The sequence below is a fragment of the Linepithema humile genome, chromosome 1 (genome assembly GCF_040581485.1).
Source record: "Linepithema humile isolate Giens D197 chromosome 1, Lhum_UNIL_v1.0, whole genome shotgun sequence".
Classification (NCBI taxonomy): Eukaryota; Metazoa; Arthropoda; class Insecta; order Hymenoptera; family Formicidae; genus Linepithema; species Linepithema humile.
This window is the reverse complement of record NC_090128.1, coordinates 13,544,234-13,561,131: the sequence shown is the minus strand read 5'-3', so window position 1 is coordinate 13,561,131 and position 16,898 is coordinate 13,544,234. Positions and strand designations below refer to the sequence as shown.

Sequence of the window (16,898 nt, the reverse complement as noted above, 5' to 3'; positions counted from 1 at the left end):
TATAAAATAAAAATAAAATTAGGATTGAAACAAAAGTTTAGTTTTATTATATTATAATTATACTTTTTACAAGTTTGTAAGTATAAGTTAACTTTAAATATAAAACAATTAAACAAAAACGATTAAGTAATATAATACAGGAAGATACAAGGCGGATGATTTATTTTATGCTCTTTTTTGTTAATTGTAATTATGTATGAGTTGAATGTATTTTATGGATACGTACACTTTAGGTGCCAATCTATAAATACACGTTGTTCCATGCACATATTTTTTAACGTTGATTTCGAAATTGAGTTGAATGAATTGTTTAACTATTTAAATTCAGCGATGCTGTGCCCAAGTTTGGTACGGCTTGAAACTTCATCTTTCTCGTCTGCGACACGTATTCCAGTTCCAATATAATCAATTCGTTCTCGCCTGTACGAAGATACGGAGCTGGAACGTACAGGGTTATTTGCGGGCCGACTAAAGGCCAGTATCTGCCGAGATTGTAGCCATTTACAAAGGCTACTCCTTTTCCCCAGCCAGTAGTATCCAAATACGTGTCTAGCGGTTGTCCGTTAATTGTAAAGTGCCCACGCAGGAATACTGGACCATTGTTCAGAGTTCCGCTCTCTATATTTACAGTCGTCAAGTTCCGCAGAGAGGATATGTCAGAAAATGCATATCCGGTCATAGTCCAATTGGATAGTGAAATTCCGCTAATAGTCACGTTTGATATACCCTGAAAAGCCAGAAGAGCGAAAATATAAAACAAATATTGAAAAACGTTGAACGCCGAAAGTGAACAAATTCGCACGCATTCATAAATGAACAGGATTATTTTTCTTTTTCATTTCTCGTTAGTATAAAAATTATCTCTCTTTCTCTTTTATTATAACTTTGAAAGTATAATTATTATAATTAGAAAAACATTTCTCAGTTCTCTGAAAATTATGTAAGTCGTACATGTATCAATTTTAATGTCTGGTAATACCTTAAAATCGTGGATTTCGTTGCCGAAATTCAAGCGTCCTTGATTCTCCACCAATAAATTCAGGCGACGACCATACGGGCTTTCTAATGGTATAGTAAATATCTTATCTATGCGACTCAGAGTACCGCATAGCCGATTATCCACGTAAACCAGTGCTCTGTCACTCGTTTTCGCTCGCAGTATAGCTGGATCTGAGATAGAAGACGGCAAGTCCGTCTCGTAAAGCACAAATCCTTGATTCACAGAGAGAGCCTCGAAGGTTTTAGGTTGCTCGCCGGTCGCCAGACTCACCACAAATGGAGACTGACTGTCGAGTAACTTCTGTATCGGTTCCAATAATACTGGACCGTAATTGCCCTTTGGTGATGCGACCGGCAGAGTCATGTTCGGCAATGGCAAATACTGCAATTTCAGAGCATGAGCTTTCGCAAAGTATTGATTCTTATCGAGAATAAAAATATTTATTATTTGTTATAAACAATTACATAACAATATACAAGAAGCGAGATATTGTGAAATTTTAATTACTGCTAAGATATGACAGTAAAAAACATACTTGACAGATATCAAATGGAAGATGCGCTGATAGCATATTATCAAAAAAAAATTCTCACCTGACCAATAACATCTCTTATGGCATAATATTTATCTGTTGGATCTCCAGCTTCGGTCAAAGGAGCGTCATAATCATAAGAAGTCAATTGTGGACTGTAAGCACCTGCGCCGCCATTAGCTCCTGTCAATAATGATTATGTTACATAAAATGTACTATTTATATTTGCTGATACAGTCACTGTTAATATTGTTGTTATATAAAAGTGACGAATTTTAATTAATTTAAAATATTACCACAAAGACACATTTTTGAAAATGCACTTCTTTTCGACAAATTATGAAATTATGCATACGAACCGATGCATTAATTTATAATTCGATTAAATGCAGTTTTTCCAATATAAGAAAAAAATACAAGTTATAGAAAAATATAGTAAGAGATATAGTCATGATCTACTACTTACTATTAACTTAAAACTAGAAAAATCCACTAACCAGAAGTGAAACCAAAGTTTGTGCCGCCGTAAAACATATAAATATTAACGGAGGCACCTACATCAAGCATTTCCCTCAATGTCCTCGTGACAGCCTCGGTTTTTATTCGCTGAAACGCTTCCCCCCAATGCGTTAACCATCCTGGGTAAAATTCAGAGTTCACCAACGGGCCCTAATTTTTAGAAATGCTTAAATGCGTCAATTTTTCAAGATTTATAATTTTAACTAAACGGCATCACTTACTCGTGGTTGATAAAGACGCATGGACTGAAAACTGTTGGTGATATTAACAGATGTCCCGAAGTCGACAGTGGCATATGCACCAGGTACGAATCCGCAACGAAGTAAGGATGCGGATGCACCGTCAGTTGTGTACAAGAGAGCTTTGTTGCCAATTTTTTCAATTATAATGTCCTTCAACATATCCGTATAATCCGTATCGCAAGCTTTGTAACTGCCGTATTCGTTCTCTACCTGTTAATGCAAGAGCAATAAAACGATAATGAAGATAAGACATTTCTAATATTGTATTAAAGTAAAAACATTTAAGTACATGTGTGTGCAATTTTAAATTTCTTCAAATCTGATTTTATCTATAATTATTGGTTTTACTACTAATTACTTTATTACTACATAAAATAATTACAATCTCTTGATGTTTTCCAATAGATCGTAATATATTATTGTACTTATTATAAAAATACTGCGATTTTTAAGCGTATATTGGTATTCATCGATATAAGCATAATTCGAAATCAGTGGAGAGCGATAATGTAGATTAAATGTATTATTTCGGAGCACACTGTCAGCCGTAAGAGATAACCTTTGATAATCTCTGACATATCTGATGTTTTCGTAAATAACATAACAATAACAATATTCATTATTTAACAGTGTTACCTGAACCATGATTATCGGTCCTCCATTGCCTCTTAGAAGCGGCTTTATTTTTTCTAATACCTGATTTAAATATGACGTAGCGTGTTTCATGAAAGCTGTGAAAACGGAAAAATGAGTAAGCTTGATTTAATTGGCTGCTGCAATAGTACGTGTCATTTTACTACATTATCAATGCGTTTAGGCAGTAAGAAGCATGAAAAGGAAGAGTCATTATAATCACAGAATAAAAAATATTTATCTCTTATCACGCAAGTATTGGGTCGTTGCGCATGACATGTCGATTTTGTATCAAGTAATTTTCGAAAGAACCAAAGCTATCTAATTAAAATAATTTAGTGATGTTTTTTACATTTTTGAGAATAAGGAAAAATTCTTATTACTTTATTATTTTGGTGAATTGCAAGATAGAAAGTTCTAAAAATCTAAAGTAAAACTTTCAGCTTTATATTCTAGATATTACTCGAAAATTTATATTGAAAATTGTTTCTGATGTCATAAATCATAAAATAATTATTTGCTTACTTCATAACAATCGCTCATAAGGAGAATTTACCAAGAAGAATTATATCTTACCTACATCTTTTGTGCGTAACCGTATATTCGGCTCGTCACGAAGCAACCAATAAGGTAAGCCACCCTAAAAACAGATATACATATATTAAAATTATTTAAAAAATATATATAAAGAGCTAATGAACCAGGTTGGTTGTTCACACTTAAAGCATGTTTTTAATCGATCTGTCGAAATGTCTGTTTGATCGAACAGACATTTCGGCATGAACAACTAGCCTAGTTTATTAATCTCGATATACAATAAATTTAGATTTTTGAATCAATTGAATCATAATTTTCTTATAATTAAGCATTAGCTTTTAGTTAATCGAAATGAGATTACAAAAAAGCACGGAAGTTCATAAAATTACCCTATAATTTATTATAATTAATGAAAAGCTTAATTTATAACTTTAAAATTCAATTTATTACAAATCTCATATTTTCAATTTCTAATTATTCGGTAACTAAGTATTCTGATATTTTTATTGAGAAAAAAGCGACATCAATTTTTGTTATGTGAATATTTTTGTTATAATGAATGAAAAGAAAAGGCGAGTTTTTAATTTTTGCTTTAGATGCAAGAGAACAGCAACTCTAACTTTAGAAAATATGTATTTACCAAATCTCTTTCTGCGCAAATATATGGGCCCGGTCGCAACAATACGAGCAAGTCTTCCTCTTGCGCAATATTTAAAAATTCTACTAGATCTGCGTCGCCGACCCAGTTAAACTGACCTGGTTCCGGTTCGTGAAGACTCCATTCAACATAGCTATGTGTTACGAGAGTAAAAATCAAATTTAATGAATTTTTCAAGAGATTAATAATAATTAATTAATATTGAGATAAAATCTTTTTGTGAGAACGTATTATACAAATTGCGAACTTACGTAGAGATAGCATTAAGTCCTGCAGCGCGCATTTTCCTTAAACGATCTCTCCAATACTGTCGAGGTGCTCGAAAATAATGGAAACTGCCGGAAACATATCGGAAAGGTTTGCCATCCAACAGGAACTGATTATTCTCGTAATCAACACCGAAGCTGTATTGCCATTCCGAATCCTGCAATCGTTTGTAATAAACTTTTGCTGAGATATTTGTAAAAAATTAATTATTAACATATCACTTTTTACAAATATCTCAGGAAACTTCGAGGATATTGTTTACTTTAATTATTAATAATCAATTTTTATATAACTTTTTTATTTATATAATATGCTGTATTGAATTGGAAACATTTGTTCTAGGCTATTTTATTTATTTTGTGGCCGAATTAATTATAACTGTACTATTCAGTTTTTTTTATTTGTACAGAATATGCATAGCGCGTGTACGCGTTTTACGTTACTGACACAGGTCTTATTACATTCTTAGCAAGCCGGTTAGTGAATTTTAACGGAAATATGGAACGGAATCAGCCTATCTGCTTATCAGCTTATCAGCTATAATGAGTATAATCAGCTAATTCTTTTACTTGTCTGTAATTAACATATTCAGAATATGCCACACATGTATATGTGTTTCAAGTTACTTGCACAGGTTTTATTACATCCTTGCAAGCCGGTTAGCAAATTTTAACGGAAATATGCATATAAAGCAGGTTATCGTAAAAGCAGTTGATTCTTGATGTTTTCTTGTCTTCCTGCTCAACGGCTGTACTAGGACAACTGTACTATTATAATAAGACAACTGTGCGAGAACTATTTTTATATTCGTTAATCATAAAATAAATGTACATATTTTTACAATAATATGCAGTGTGGTAGATATTTTGACGAGTATCTTTTTATTATTTATCGCAAAGAAAAATCGCGAACAAATAAACAATATGTATCAATATGTATCTCTAACTACATAGACGAAATTTTTCCTTTATTATGTGAAGCAGATTATTTTATATACAGCTGAAATGCATTTCGTTTAAAATTTTAGTTAAAATTTAATTATGCCTTAAATATGATTTTGTCTGTGTGCCTGTATAAAAAGTGGGTATAAATTCAAGTAACGTTTTAGTATTCGATTAACGATGATTCTATGTGGGATATGGGGTCGAGGACAATCATCAATCGGTAGAATCAATCTACCTACTTTATGACTTGCATTTAAATTTCGTGATTTATGCGAACGTAGACAAGAGCCGTATCATGAGAATCACGTCTTTAGGATCGCTTTATTTTATTAGATTATATTTTATTTTACACTTATATCTTTACTTTCACAGTAACATCTATATTCCTATCCGAGAAAAAATGGTATAATTGGTCAGATATAAATATATATAATTGGTTATGAAAAGATCTCATAACACATATGTAATTTTATATGATTATATAAAATATTACATGTTATCAGATCTTTTCATAACTAATTATATATATTTACATCTGACCATATTATACCATTTTTTCTCAGGTATTGTAACTATAAAACCTATAATAACTATAATATCTATAATCCTAATAACTATAAAAATTATAGTTGGTATAATTTTGTTTCTAATTCAAAAGAGCTTCAAAAGAGCTAACAAATAGATTGAAAAAACGACACTGAATCCCATGATTTATTTTCTTGTAAACAGAATAACAGTTTATTATACAAAAATCCGTTTCTTCTAAAATTGTCGTTTTTTGTTCAACTAAATAATAAAATGTATACATTTCATTTACATACTTCTGTTCAGTTATGTGTTTATTTATAAATATTTTGATATAAAGACTAATATTGCATAAATAGGTGAAAGCATTTTTCATTCAAAATATTTTTTTAAAAAATTAGAAATATAAAAGCCGTGTACAGAATTGCTACTAATTATAGATAAAAAATAATCTACATTTGTATTTCTCAAGAAGAAAGTATTAGAATTGTTTAATTTTGCAAAGATTAACCTATAGATTACTTTAATATTTATTCTAATGATAAGAGAACCAAGAGAGACTCTTTACACAAAAGGAGTGCGTTATTATAACGATCATAATATTTTAAATAGTGTTTACGTACATTGCGCGGTAGATTCACTGTCTCTGCTATAGCACTACTTAATGCCAAGGTTGTCACGAACATTAACGGCCACATTTTCGGACTAATCTGACGTCGTTAGTTCTGTCGCGATCTCGACTGTTACTCACTTTCCACGCTGGCGCGTTACTGACGATACGTAGCGTGTCCAAGACAAGCCACTCATGTTTCAAGTTTATCGGGGGTGATACTCGCCGGTCATACTACTACTATCACTCGTGTATTGGTTGATGTTGTGCAGGTATTAGTTATGTCATTATAATTATCCTCGACTTATCAATCACAATTTCCTGTGAACGATTCAAATGTAGATATCTTCGTGATATTTTACAGTTGTTTCGAAATAAAGTAAACACTTTTTGACTTATAATTTATTTGCACATTTATATTTAATTATTTTATTAAATTTGTTCTATTATTTAGGTTTAATGAGATTGTTACTAAGCTGTAAATATAATAAATTATATCTTACGTTATTAGGATGACGAAATAATTCTGGAAAATATTATTAATATAAATACATTAAAATATTAGAATGATACAAGTTAAAAATACAAATGACAAATTTGTTTCAGAAATCGAAATTTAGATAAGATTTTAATTTAATTTAGATTTAGATTTTAATTTAGAAAAAAATATATTTTGCAAATATTCTTAGTTTATCATCATATTACGTGGAGAGGAAGATTACATATTGTTTACGATGATATCTGGTTCATATTTTTTTTATGATAAATAGAACGAGTTTCTCGAAAACACTAGTTTTCTATTTGCTTCTTGAATATGAGATAAATATTTATGCGTACAAAAAATCTTATTAAAAGTCTATTATTTTAATAAATAAATTAAAATAGCTTTTTATTTACATGTGATACCAGTAGATACGGTCTATATGTTTTTTAACATGTTGATCGAATCGAGATCTACTTCAATGTTTATCTAATCAATGTATTATTATAGAATTTTTTGTAAGATATCAAACAATTAAGTATCCTAGTAAATAAAATTTTATCTTTTGTTTTTCATAACAATAATTTTATTATTTTGATTATTTTTGCTAGACAAATAAAAATTTTATTGACATACACAGCATGATTTGCACCGTGATAAGTTACTTTTTCTTGAAAAGAAAGATTGTTATAATCTGCAGAAAAAAAAGTTATATCTATAACATAATAGAATAAGTTATATTTATAATATAATAGAATGGGCCGAAAAAATCAACTGGGATAATAGAAGAAAAATTTTGCTGTCCAAATTTTAATGAGATACTAATGTACATTATGTACAAATCAATTTTAATTATAGATATTTTGTGCGCAAAATGCAGATTATTTTGCGAATCTTTAATTCTCTGACAATATGATTAAACAATCGTGCTATTGACGTACGCTACATTTTATAATTCAAATTGCGTGAGTTTTGGAATATGTACTTTCTTACTCCAGTACGTTTTGCAACCTGGGAACGCAGCAATATGTTGGAATATCGAATATACTTCCTCAATTCCGTCAAACCGCAAGATTGTTATAATTGTCATAATTGTCGTACTTCCGTAAATTATCAGTTATAATTAATGGCAGAGTTGTTAATGACAGTTGTTAATTGCAGTTATTAACTCTGAGTCGCATGGGGATGTAAAGTGGGGGATGCAAACATAGTCACCCGCAATATTTCACGAACTTTTGCTGCGTTTGCTTTTCTCCGTATTAGTTACTGTCATTTACGCGGAAGAGTATACATATAAATTGAAGTTATACGTTGCGTTTTATTCAAGGCTGTTTAAGATATAAAACTGTATTGTGTACATGGATATATGTGTAAAGTAGGTTCATACAAATCTCAAAATTATTTAGTACGTGTAGCATTATGATAATTGAAAAAATAGCGCAATCTCTTTCTCGAACGCTACAATCGTAAAGTCGAAAAATATCATCAATTATCTATGTGTAAAGTAGACGATTGAGAATTATGAGGTAAAATTTAAAGTCTTTAGCTGTTAAAATAGAGAAGGAATAATTCTCAGCGAAATATAAATATAAAAATTTTGCTATTTTACAAACACCTGTTATACCTTTAGAACATTCAAATGTGCATATCTTATTATTTCCAACGTATTTATGTAAGTATTTCATCCTATTTTATCTCCAAATTTCAATGTATTCTTTTCACTTTTAACAGCTAGGAATTTTAAACATTATTTGCTAAAGTTTGAAGCAATGTAATTATTTATATTTATTTACATTTAAATAATTTCAAATTATTGTAGTTTTAATATTAATATAATCTTTCATTATTAATTCATTATTAATTGTTATTTTAGCATAATGATTCTGCTACGTCTTAAAAGCCTTGCGCAGATTATATGAACTGCATTGTTTAAACTAGACAGCTTTAGAAAAATTGAGGTCACACATCTTATTTGATTGCTACAATAGTATAAATGGAGATACTATCTCTTAATTTCCTATTATACACTATGAGTGGCGTGTGGCGACCGATCGAATGGACATCGATACCCGCCAAGCTCTTGTATGGCATATTTACTTGTTCCACGCTATATTTGTTAAACTTTTCGATGATGACTCAGTTGATGGACATTCTTCTTGTTGTTGACAATATGGATGATTTTGCTACGACTTCCTTAATGTTTCTTACGGCTATCGGTGCATTCTGTAAAGCAGTTACTGCCGTAATTCGCCGCGATGAAATTATTAACTTGATCAAGATATTACAAGACAAACCGTGCAAACCTGATAACGATGATGAGATTAATATACAGATGAAATACGATCGCTTAATCAGGTTAGTAGATACAACTAATCATATAACTATTGATAACTTTGCTAAATAACTGGTTAAATTAATCAATATTACACTGTCAAATAGATATTGTAAATATAATAGAAGAATCTATAAATGAGAAAAGAGAATGACATTAAATTGTATTTTCAGAATAACATCTACAGATTAAAATATTATAAATGTTTACTAAAATTAATTTTTCTTTGTTTACAATAATAAAATAATAAAATTAAAAGTGAAAAAAGTAAAAAATAAAAAGTTTGTGATATTTTGGTCTGGAAAAATATTGTGCCTCTTTTTAAATAAAATTTGTATAACATTGCAGACAATAAATAAATTTTAAGTTTTTAGAAACAGATCTTTATTTCTGAGGAAATTTCTTTTTCAGAAAATTGAATAGATTTCTTTTTAACTTCTTAAAAAATTGATTAATTTTTTATTTTATTGAATCTTTCCATGTCTGTTCATATTTTATATATTTTATTTCGAACTGCATGCAGATTATGTTCCATAAGTTACACGCTTTTGGCATCGTTTTCTGCCACTGGTGCTACTGTGGGAGAGATATTCGCTGTCTTACAAGGCGAATTACCGTACCGGGGGTGGGTACCCTATGACATAAACAATTCGTTCGTTAACTTCTTGCTTACATCCCTTCAAGAAATGTTAGCTCTAGTTTTCGGGACGATCGTAAACATCGCTACGGAAACTTTGGTATTAGGATTTTGCTTACAAACATGTGCGCAACTCGAAATTCTTAAATGTCGCCTCGAAATGGTGACAAAATTCACAGGGAATGAAGAAATTTTAGAAAAGTCGTTAAACAGAGTATCGAATAGGACAAACAGATTGTCAGAACACATTCGTTATCATCTCTGTATAATTAGGTTAGTTAAGCAGTTAAAGAAATTATTTTACCGCACACGATTACTAAAATTTTATTTTGCTTGTATGTTTTTCGATTAAATTTATTGAATAATATTTGATTTAATTATTGCTGATAAGATATCTTACGTTATGAATAAAGTTAATACAGTTTACTGATTTATAACATTTAATTTGCTACATAATAGCTATATATTACGTGTATATTTATAGATTCGCAGAAATGGCCAATGATATATTCAGTCAAGTACTCTTTGTTCAATTTTTTGGAAGCATATTGATATTATGCTCAACTGTCTACTATTTATCCTCTCATATGACTGTCGCCGATTTCGTGAAACTAATAATTTATACATTTTGCATGTTTGTACAGATTTTCGTTTATTGCTGGGCTGGAAACGAAGTAATCCTCAAGGTGGTTATCACTTTTTATGGATACAAAAATTAATTTTAATAATTAATTAATTTAACAAAATAAAAATATAACATTACCATAAAATGCATTTGTGTGTTACAAGTTATTTGCAATCACAAATCATTTTGATAATGACTGATTATATCGATCGTTTTCATAGAGTACTGGATTGAGTGAGGCGGTATATGAAATAGACTGGATGCTGCTGACGATCAGCGAGCAAAAAGATTTACTGATGATTATGAAGCGTAGCACAAGACCTATCAAATTTACCAGTAGCTTCTTGGTGACGTTGTCCTTGGATTCTTATACCAGTGTCAGTACTGCAATGAATTTTTCTCGATATATTGAATACAGCACACAATATCTACTAAAATTTTATTTTGCTTTATAGATTCTCAAAACGTCTTATTCTGCTTTTAACTTACTGCAACAATATTGAAATTCGGATATTGTAACAATATTCGAATAATGAAAATCTAGGTTTTCACAATGCACAATATAATATATGAAGACTTATTATGAATAAATACATCACTTGTCAGAGTATGGAATTATTATTTAAAAAGTATAAAAATAGAAAGATATATATGTACGCGTACACACACACACACACATATGCATAAATAGACTTGAATTTAAATGTTATTAATGTCTTCCATTTTTTAATCAAACATTATTTTACATCCCCCAGCATGACATAAATATGAATATCATTTACGGATGAATAAATATTCTGTAATGTCAAATAATACTTGTGTATATTTCATAATTTATTTTGTATTTTACACAATTATATGAACCCCAAGAAAAAATAAAGAAACATTTTTGATTAATTCGGAAATAAAAAAAATCTTTTACTTTGCCACTTTTGTATAAAAGATTATTTTTGTTGCTACATTAATTTTTCGTCAGATTAGAGCACTTCAAAAATTTGATGCATGTGTACGCGCGTGCAATGTATAGTGCGTGTAACTTTTTTATAACTATGATCAGCTGACTAATAAAGTAATAAGATATTACGGTATTACAATCAGCTGGTCGGTAATAAGATGGCAATAAATCGAACGAAATGGCAGTTGTTAATCGATTTTGTTTTAGGTCGAGATTACTCGGAAAACATGATTATAGATCGATAACAGTTGTCAATATCCCCTGCACAACGAATTCTACTAAGTTTTATTTGTTGAGATTTTAACACTTTTTTATAAGTTTAGAATTATGTATTTATTTTAGATAATTGACTTCCAAGATATCGATTAATTATTAATATAAAATTAACTCTTTCGATACGCGCCATAAGCGGTCGAATGCGCTCTCCTAACTTAAAGGATAAAAAAATCCAAAACATTTTTATTAACGAATTATTGTATAACGTGATCTGTTTGTTAATTTTATGTGAAATCTGTTGCCTTTGTCGAGCACTTAAAAAGCAGTATTTATGCAATCTAATTAAATTATTAATTATATTAGTATTAATTATATTGATCTCTGTTCTTTTATGTTTCACTAAACATATAGATATATACAATAGAAATTTATATGTATACACCCTGTACGCACCGCGTTCACTTGAACAATATTACAAATGAACTTTACAGATTCTTACACCTCTGATGATATAACGAGACATCATTGATGTACGGTACTTTATAATTAAAATCGCGTATTTTGAAATAAATACTTCCAGTAGAGTGCTTTATTTCCTGGGAATGCAACAGCATGTTGGAGCATCGAATATTCTTCTTCGGTTTCAAGAACCGTAAAATTACGTCGTAATTATAATTTCCATACCGATGGAAAGCATCGGGTGCGCTACAATAGCCATCACTCAAGTTATTTATGATCGTTGTCAACATCATACTGTATGGAACAAAGTTGGGGGTGTAACCGCAGTTACCCGCCGACGTTTGTCGCGTTCTGTAGTAATTATTTCCATCGACACCGGAAATTGTACGTATAATTATATAGTTATATGCTTCGTTTTACCATTGGTTTACGCAGGACATTATGACAAGAAATAAGACAGCAAGAAGCTCGAACTGTAACATTGTAGAATCGGCCAGCACCGAACTCAGTTACACGCGTAATTGATGCAGAGTGAATTAGAAGTTTTTTCTGCTGAAATTTTTTCGTCCAAATTACAAATACACGCAGTGCACAGTGTAACATGTATTATTTGATTGTTAATATTTGATTGAAAACATTCTTTTTTCTTCTTCTAAATATTATTCGAGAGATATACGCAATGTATAATTAACTGTGAATTAGTTTGGACTTATACTTAAAATACTATAATGTTTTAGTAATTTTAATTAATATTAACGATACTATATTTTTTTAATGAGAAGTTTTTCTGGTTTTAGCAACTGTAATAAATGCAGATACTATCTCTGAATTTTTTATTCTACACCATCGGCGGTGTGTGGCGACCTATCGAATGGTCATCGAAGTGCTCCATATATTTGTACAATGCGTACACCTTCTTCGTTATGTATTTAATGAATTTTTGCGCTTTGGCGTTTTGCATGGATATTATCCTTGTTGTTGATAATGTGGACGATTTTACCTCGACTTCCCTAATATTCTTTTCGCTTGTCGTTACGATATGCAAAGGAGCTATTGCCGTAATTCGTCGCGGTGAAATTATTAACTTGGTCAAAATATTACAAGAGAAACCATGTAAACCCTGTGACGAGGAGGAAATTGACATTCAGAAGAAATACGATCGTTTAATTAGGTAAAAATAACTTTTTACAATATTAACAAGTGGGTAGTTAATTAAAAGCGTGATTGTATATGTCAACTGTTGAATATATTTTGCAGTACAAAAAGAATCTAATTAAAGTTGATAATATTACAGAATTAATTACAGAATTTGTAATAATTATATTGCGCAAAAAATATAAATTTTGTATCTTTATGCAATATTTTTATTAATTATTTTATATTTCTATATGATAAATTAGTTTAAAAAGACTGTTTAAAAAGACACTATTTCCGTAAAAAATTATTTATAAAATTGTAGTCTGTGCACAACGCAACAAGATAATTTTAAATTAACTTTTTTATAAATTCTTATCTTAAATTTGATAAAATTAATATAAAAAAATTTTCTTTTTAAGTTTAATCGAAATTTATACGTGGATCATTACAATAATTTTTGGAATAAAATAGAAAAATAATTTATATTTTTTTAAAAATTGGCAATTTTTTTTATTTTTATTAATGCTATTTTGTTCCGAAAAATTGTCAAATGATTCATGTATTATATTGAGGTTTTTACTCTTATAATACATTGTTTGTACATATATTATATGTTTATTGTATGCTTTGAATTATATGCAGATCGTGTTCCATAAGTTACGTGCTTCTAGCATCGATGTCTGTTACTGCTGGTACAATAGCAGAAATTTTCGTTACTTTACAAGGCGAATTACCTTTTAGGGCGTGGGTACCCTATGATTATAATTCGCTCTTTTTATTCTGGCTTACATCCCTTCATGAAATAGTAGCTATGATTTTCGCAACGCTTGTAAACATTGCTACAGAAACTTTGGTACTAGGATTTTGCTTGCAAACATGCGCAAAACTTGAGATTCTTAAACATCGTCTTCAAGAAGTGGTGAAATTTAACGATAAGATTGAAATTTGCAAGAATTTCAACAATATGCCGAAAAAGACAAGTAGATTATCAGAACACATTTGTTATCATTTATGTATAATCAGGTTGGTCAAACAGTTGAAGATATTATTTTATTTCTATTTATTGTTTATTTATGTGTTAAACAATGCTTCGTGTTGCTATTTATTGATGATAAATATATAATTTATCTCGAGAATGTGTCAAATTAAAATAATAGAAAATTATGCGAGCGTAAATTTATATCACATTACATAAACATATTTTAAATACTGACTAATTATTATATAATATGCAGTTAGAGCGTTGGACTTTTTTATATAGTGGCTTATAACATTTTATTTGCTAATTACTATATAATACTATATATTTTTAGATTTGCCGAACTGGTCAATGATATATTCAACCAAGTAGTATTTATCCAATTTTTTACCAGCATAATTGTAATATGTTCCAGTGTGTATTATCTGTCTTCTCATATAATGTTTATAGACTTCATGCACTTAGCAATTTTTACATTCTGCATGTTTGTGCAGATTTTTGTTTATTGCTGGGCAGGGAATGAAGTTATACTTAAGGTAATTTTTTAATATTTTATTAAGGATACAAATAAGTTTTAAAGCGTTTTTTGTAGAACATAAAAAAGTAATTCAAAATTTAAATATTCTCCCGCTCTTTTCCGTTTTTGTAATGTTTATATGGTAACATAAAAAATAACAATCAACTTCACGATATTGTTTGTGTAACCTAAAATTGCAGCAACTTGAAAATGGCAAACGAGAAACAATTTATTCGGCACTGCATTCGCTATGAATTCCATCAAAAAAAGAGCGCCGCAAAAGCGTGTGCATCAATTTGTTTGACTCTTGGAGATAATGTTGTATCCAAAAGTACGTGTAAATTTTGGTTCAGACGGTTTAAAGAAGGTGATTTCGATGTTAGCGATCGTGAACGTAGCGGAGCCCTTCTCAAGACTGAGGACGATGAATTGCAAGCATTACTCGATGAAAATTCGTCCCAAACGCAAAAAGAGCTTGCATTACAACTGGGAGTAAAGCAACAAACCGTTTCCAACCGTTTACAGAAGATGGGAAAGATTTAGAAAGAGGGAAAGTGGTACCATCAACAGTACCACCAACAGTACCACACGAATTGAGCCAGAAGAACAAAGATAACCGTGTCGAAATGTGTCTGAATCTGTACAACAAACAGCACAGAAAGTCTTTTCTGTGGAAAATCGTAACGGGTGATGAAAAGTGAATATATTACGATAATCCCAAGCGAAAAAAATCATGGGTAAACCCCGGCCAATCATCCACATCAACGCCAAAGCGGAATATCCACGACCAAAAGGTGTAATGCTCTGTATATGGTGGGATATGCAGGGTGTGCTATATTATGAGCTTCTGCAACCACGTGAAATGGTTGATGGTGATTGTTATAGTCGACAACTATTGAGATTGAACGAAGAAATCCGTCGAAAACGTCCATATACTGACAAAGGATTGCGTCCGGTGAAATTGCTTCATGACAACGCTAGGCCTCATGTCGCTAAAACGGTCAAAGAAACATTATTGACGCTTGGTTGGGATGTTCTACCGCACCCGGCCTATTCGCCAGATATAGCGTCAAGTGATTATCACTTGTTCCGGTCGATGCAAAACGCATTGTCTGAGGTACGCTTCCGGAATATTGAAGTGCGAAAATGGGTCGACTTTATTAAATCAAAAGACGAAACTTTCTTCACTGCCGGAATTCGTAAGCTGCCCGAAAGATGGCGCAAGGTCATAGATAATAACGGAGAATATTTTGATACTTAAATGTATTATTGAATTTCTGCAAAAAAATCTTGAATTTTCAAAAAAACGCTTTAAAACTTATTTGTACCCCTAATATATATAAAGAAATATGTTCAGACAAACGACAGTGTTACAGCATAATACTTTAATATGCAAGCTTTTTGCAATCACAATTTGTCTCTGATTACAATTTTATTATTCTAACTTTTGATTCTTTATTTTTACAGAGTGTTGAATTAAGTGAAGCAGTGTACCAAATAGATTGGATGCTGCTGACGATCAGCGAACAAAAAGATCTTCTGATGATTATGAAGCGCAGCACAAAACCTATCAAATTTACCAGCAGCTTTTTGGTGACATTGTCTTTGGATTCGTATACTAATGTAAGTACTACGATAAATTGTTTTTTTGATTTTGCTTTTATACATAATTTCTATATTAAAATTTTATCTGATATTATAGATTCTCAAAACGTCTTATTCTGCATTTAACCTTTTGCAACAATCTTGAAATTCAAACAATGAAAATTTAGGTTTTTACAATGCACACTGTATGTGATAACATGTAACATTATGAATAAATTATTTGTCAGAGTATGGAATTATTATTTAAAAAATATAGGAATATAGATATAAATACACACGTGTGCGTTCGCTTAAGTTTGAATTTCGCACCACGCAACGTTTAGTTTACCACTTCCAGAAATGAATTTAGATGGCGTTTAAGAATATTTGAAAGAGAAAAGTTGGCATAGGGCGGTATTCATAGGCCGGTATTCATAGTCCGTTCTTATATTTAAGATTGTCTTAAGCACGGACTTATATTCGCTCTCTTCGTCACACATAGATTGTGT

General features: G+C 30.5%; 2 protein-coding genes across 2 annotated transcripts; one reads left to right on the top strand and one right to left on the bottom strand.

Annotated features, from left to right (window-relative positions):
- Positions 1-18: 18 nt before the first annotated feature.
- Ect3 (Ectoderm-expressed 3) lies at positions 19-6,621 on the bottom strand. Its single transcript, XM_012367977.2, has 10 exons — positions 6,481-6,621; positions 4,373-4,545; positions 4,104-4,254; positions 3,503-3,566; positions 2,930-3,024; positions 2,273-2,503; positions 2,030-2,201; positions 1,594-1,715; positions 980-1,381; positions 19-727 (listed from the first exon to the last, which is right to left on the bottom strand). The coding sequence occupies exons 1-10, from the start codon at positions 6,553-6,555 to the stop codon at positions 311-313; spliced, it is 1,902 nt and encodes a 633-aa protein (XP_012223400.1). The 5' UTR covers positions 6,556-6,621; the 3' UTR covers positions 19-310.
- On the top strand, positions 6,598-16,639 carry LOC105672809 (uncharacterized). The gene is made up of 14 exons (XM_067348002.1): positions 6,598-6,739; positions 8,110-8,620; positions 8,822-9,303; positions 9,804-10,190; positions 10,402-10,603; positions 10,764-10,919; positions 10,998-11,042; positions 12,988-13,343; positions 13,952-14,332; positions 14,623-14,824; positions 14,881-14,891; positions 15,159-15,297; positions 15,524-15,922; positions 16,273-16,639. Exons 3-14 carry the CDS (start codon positions 8,942-8,944, stop codon positions 16,534-16,536), a joined length of 2,904 nt encoding a protein of 967 aa, XP_067204103.1. The 5' UTR covers positions 6,598-6,739; positions 8,110-8,620; positions 8,822-8,941; the 3' UTR covers positions 16,537-16,639.
- Positions 16,640-16,898: the final 259 nt, after the last annotated feature.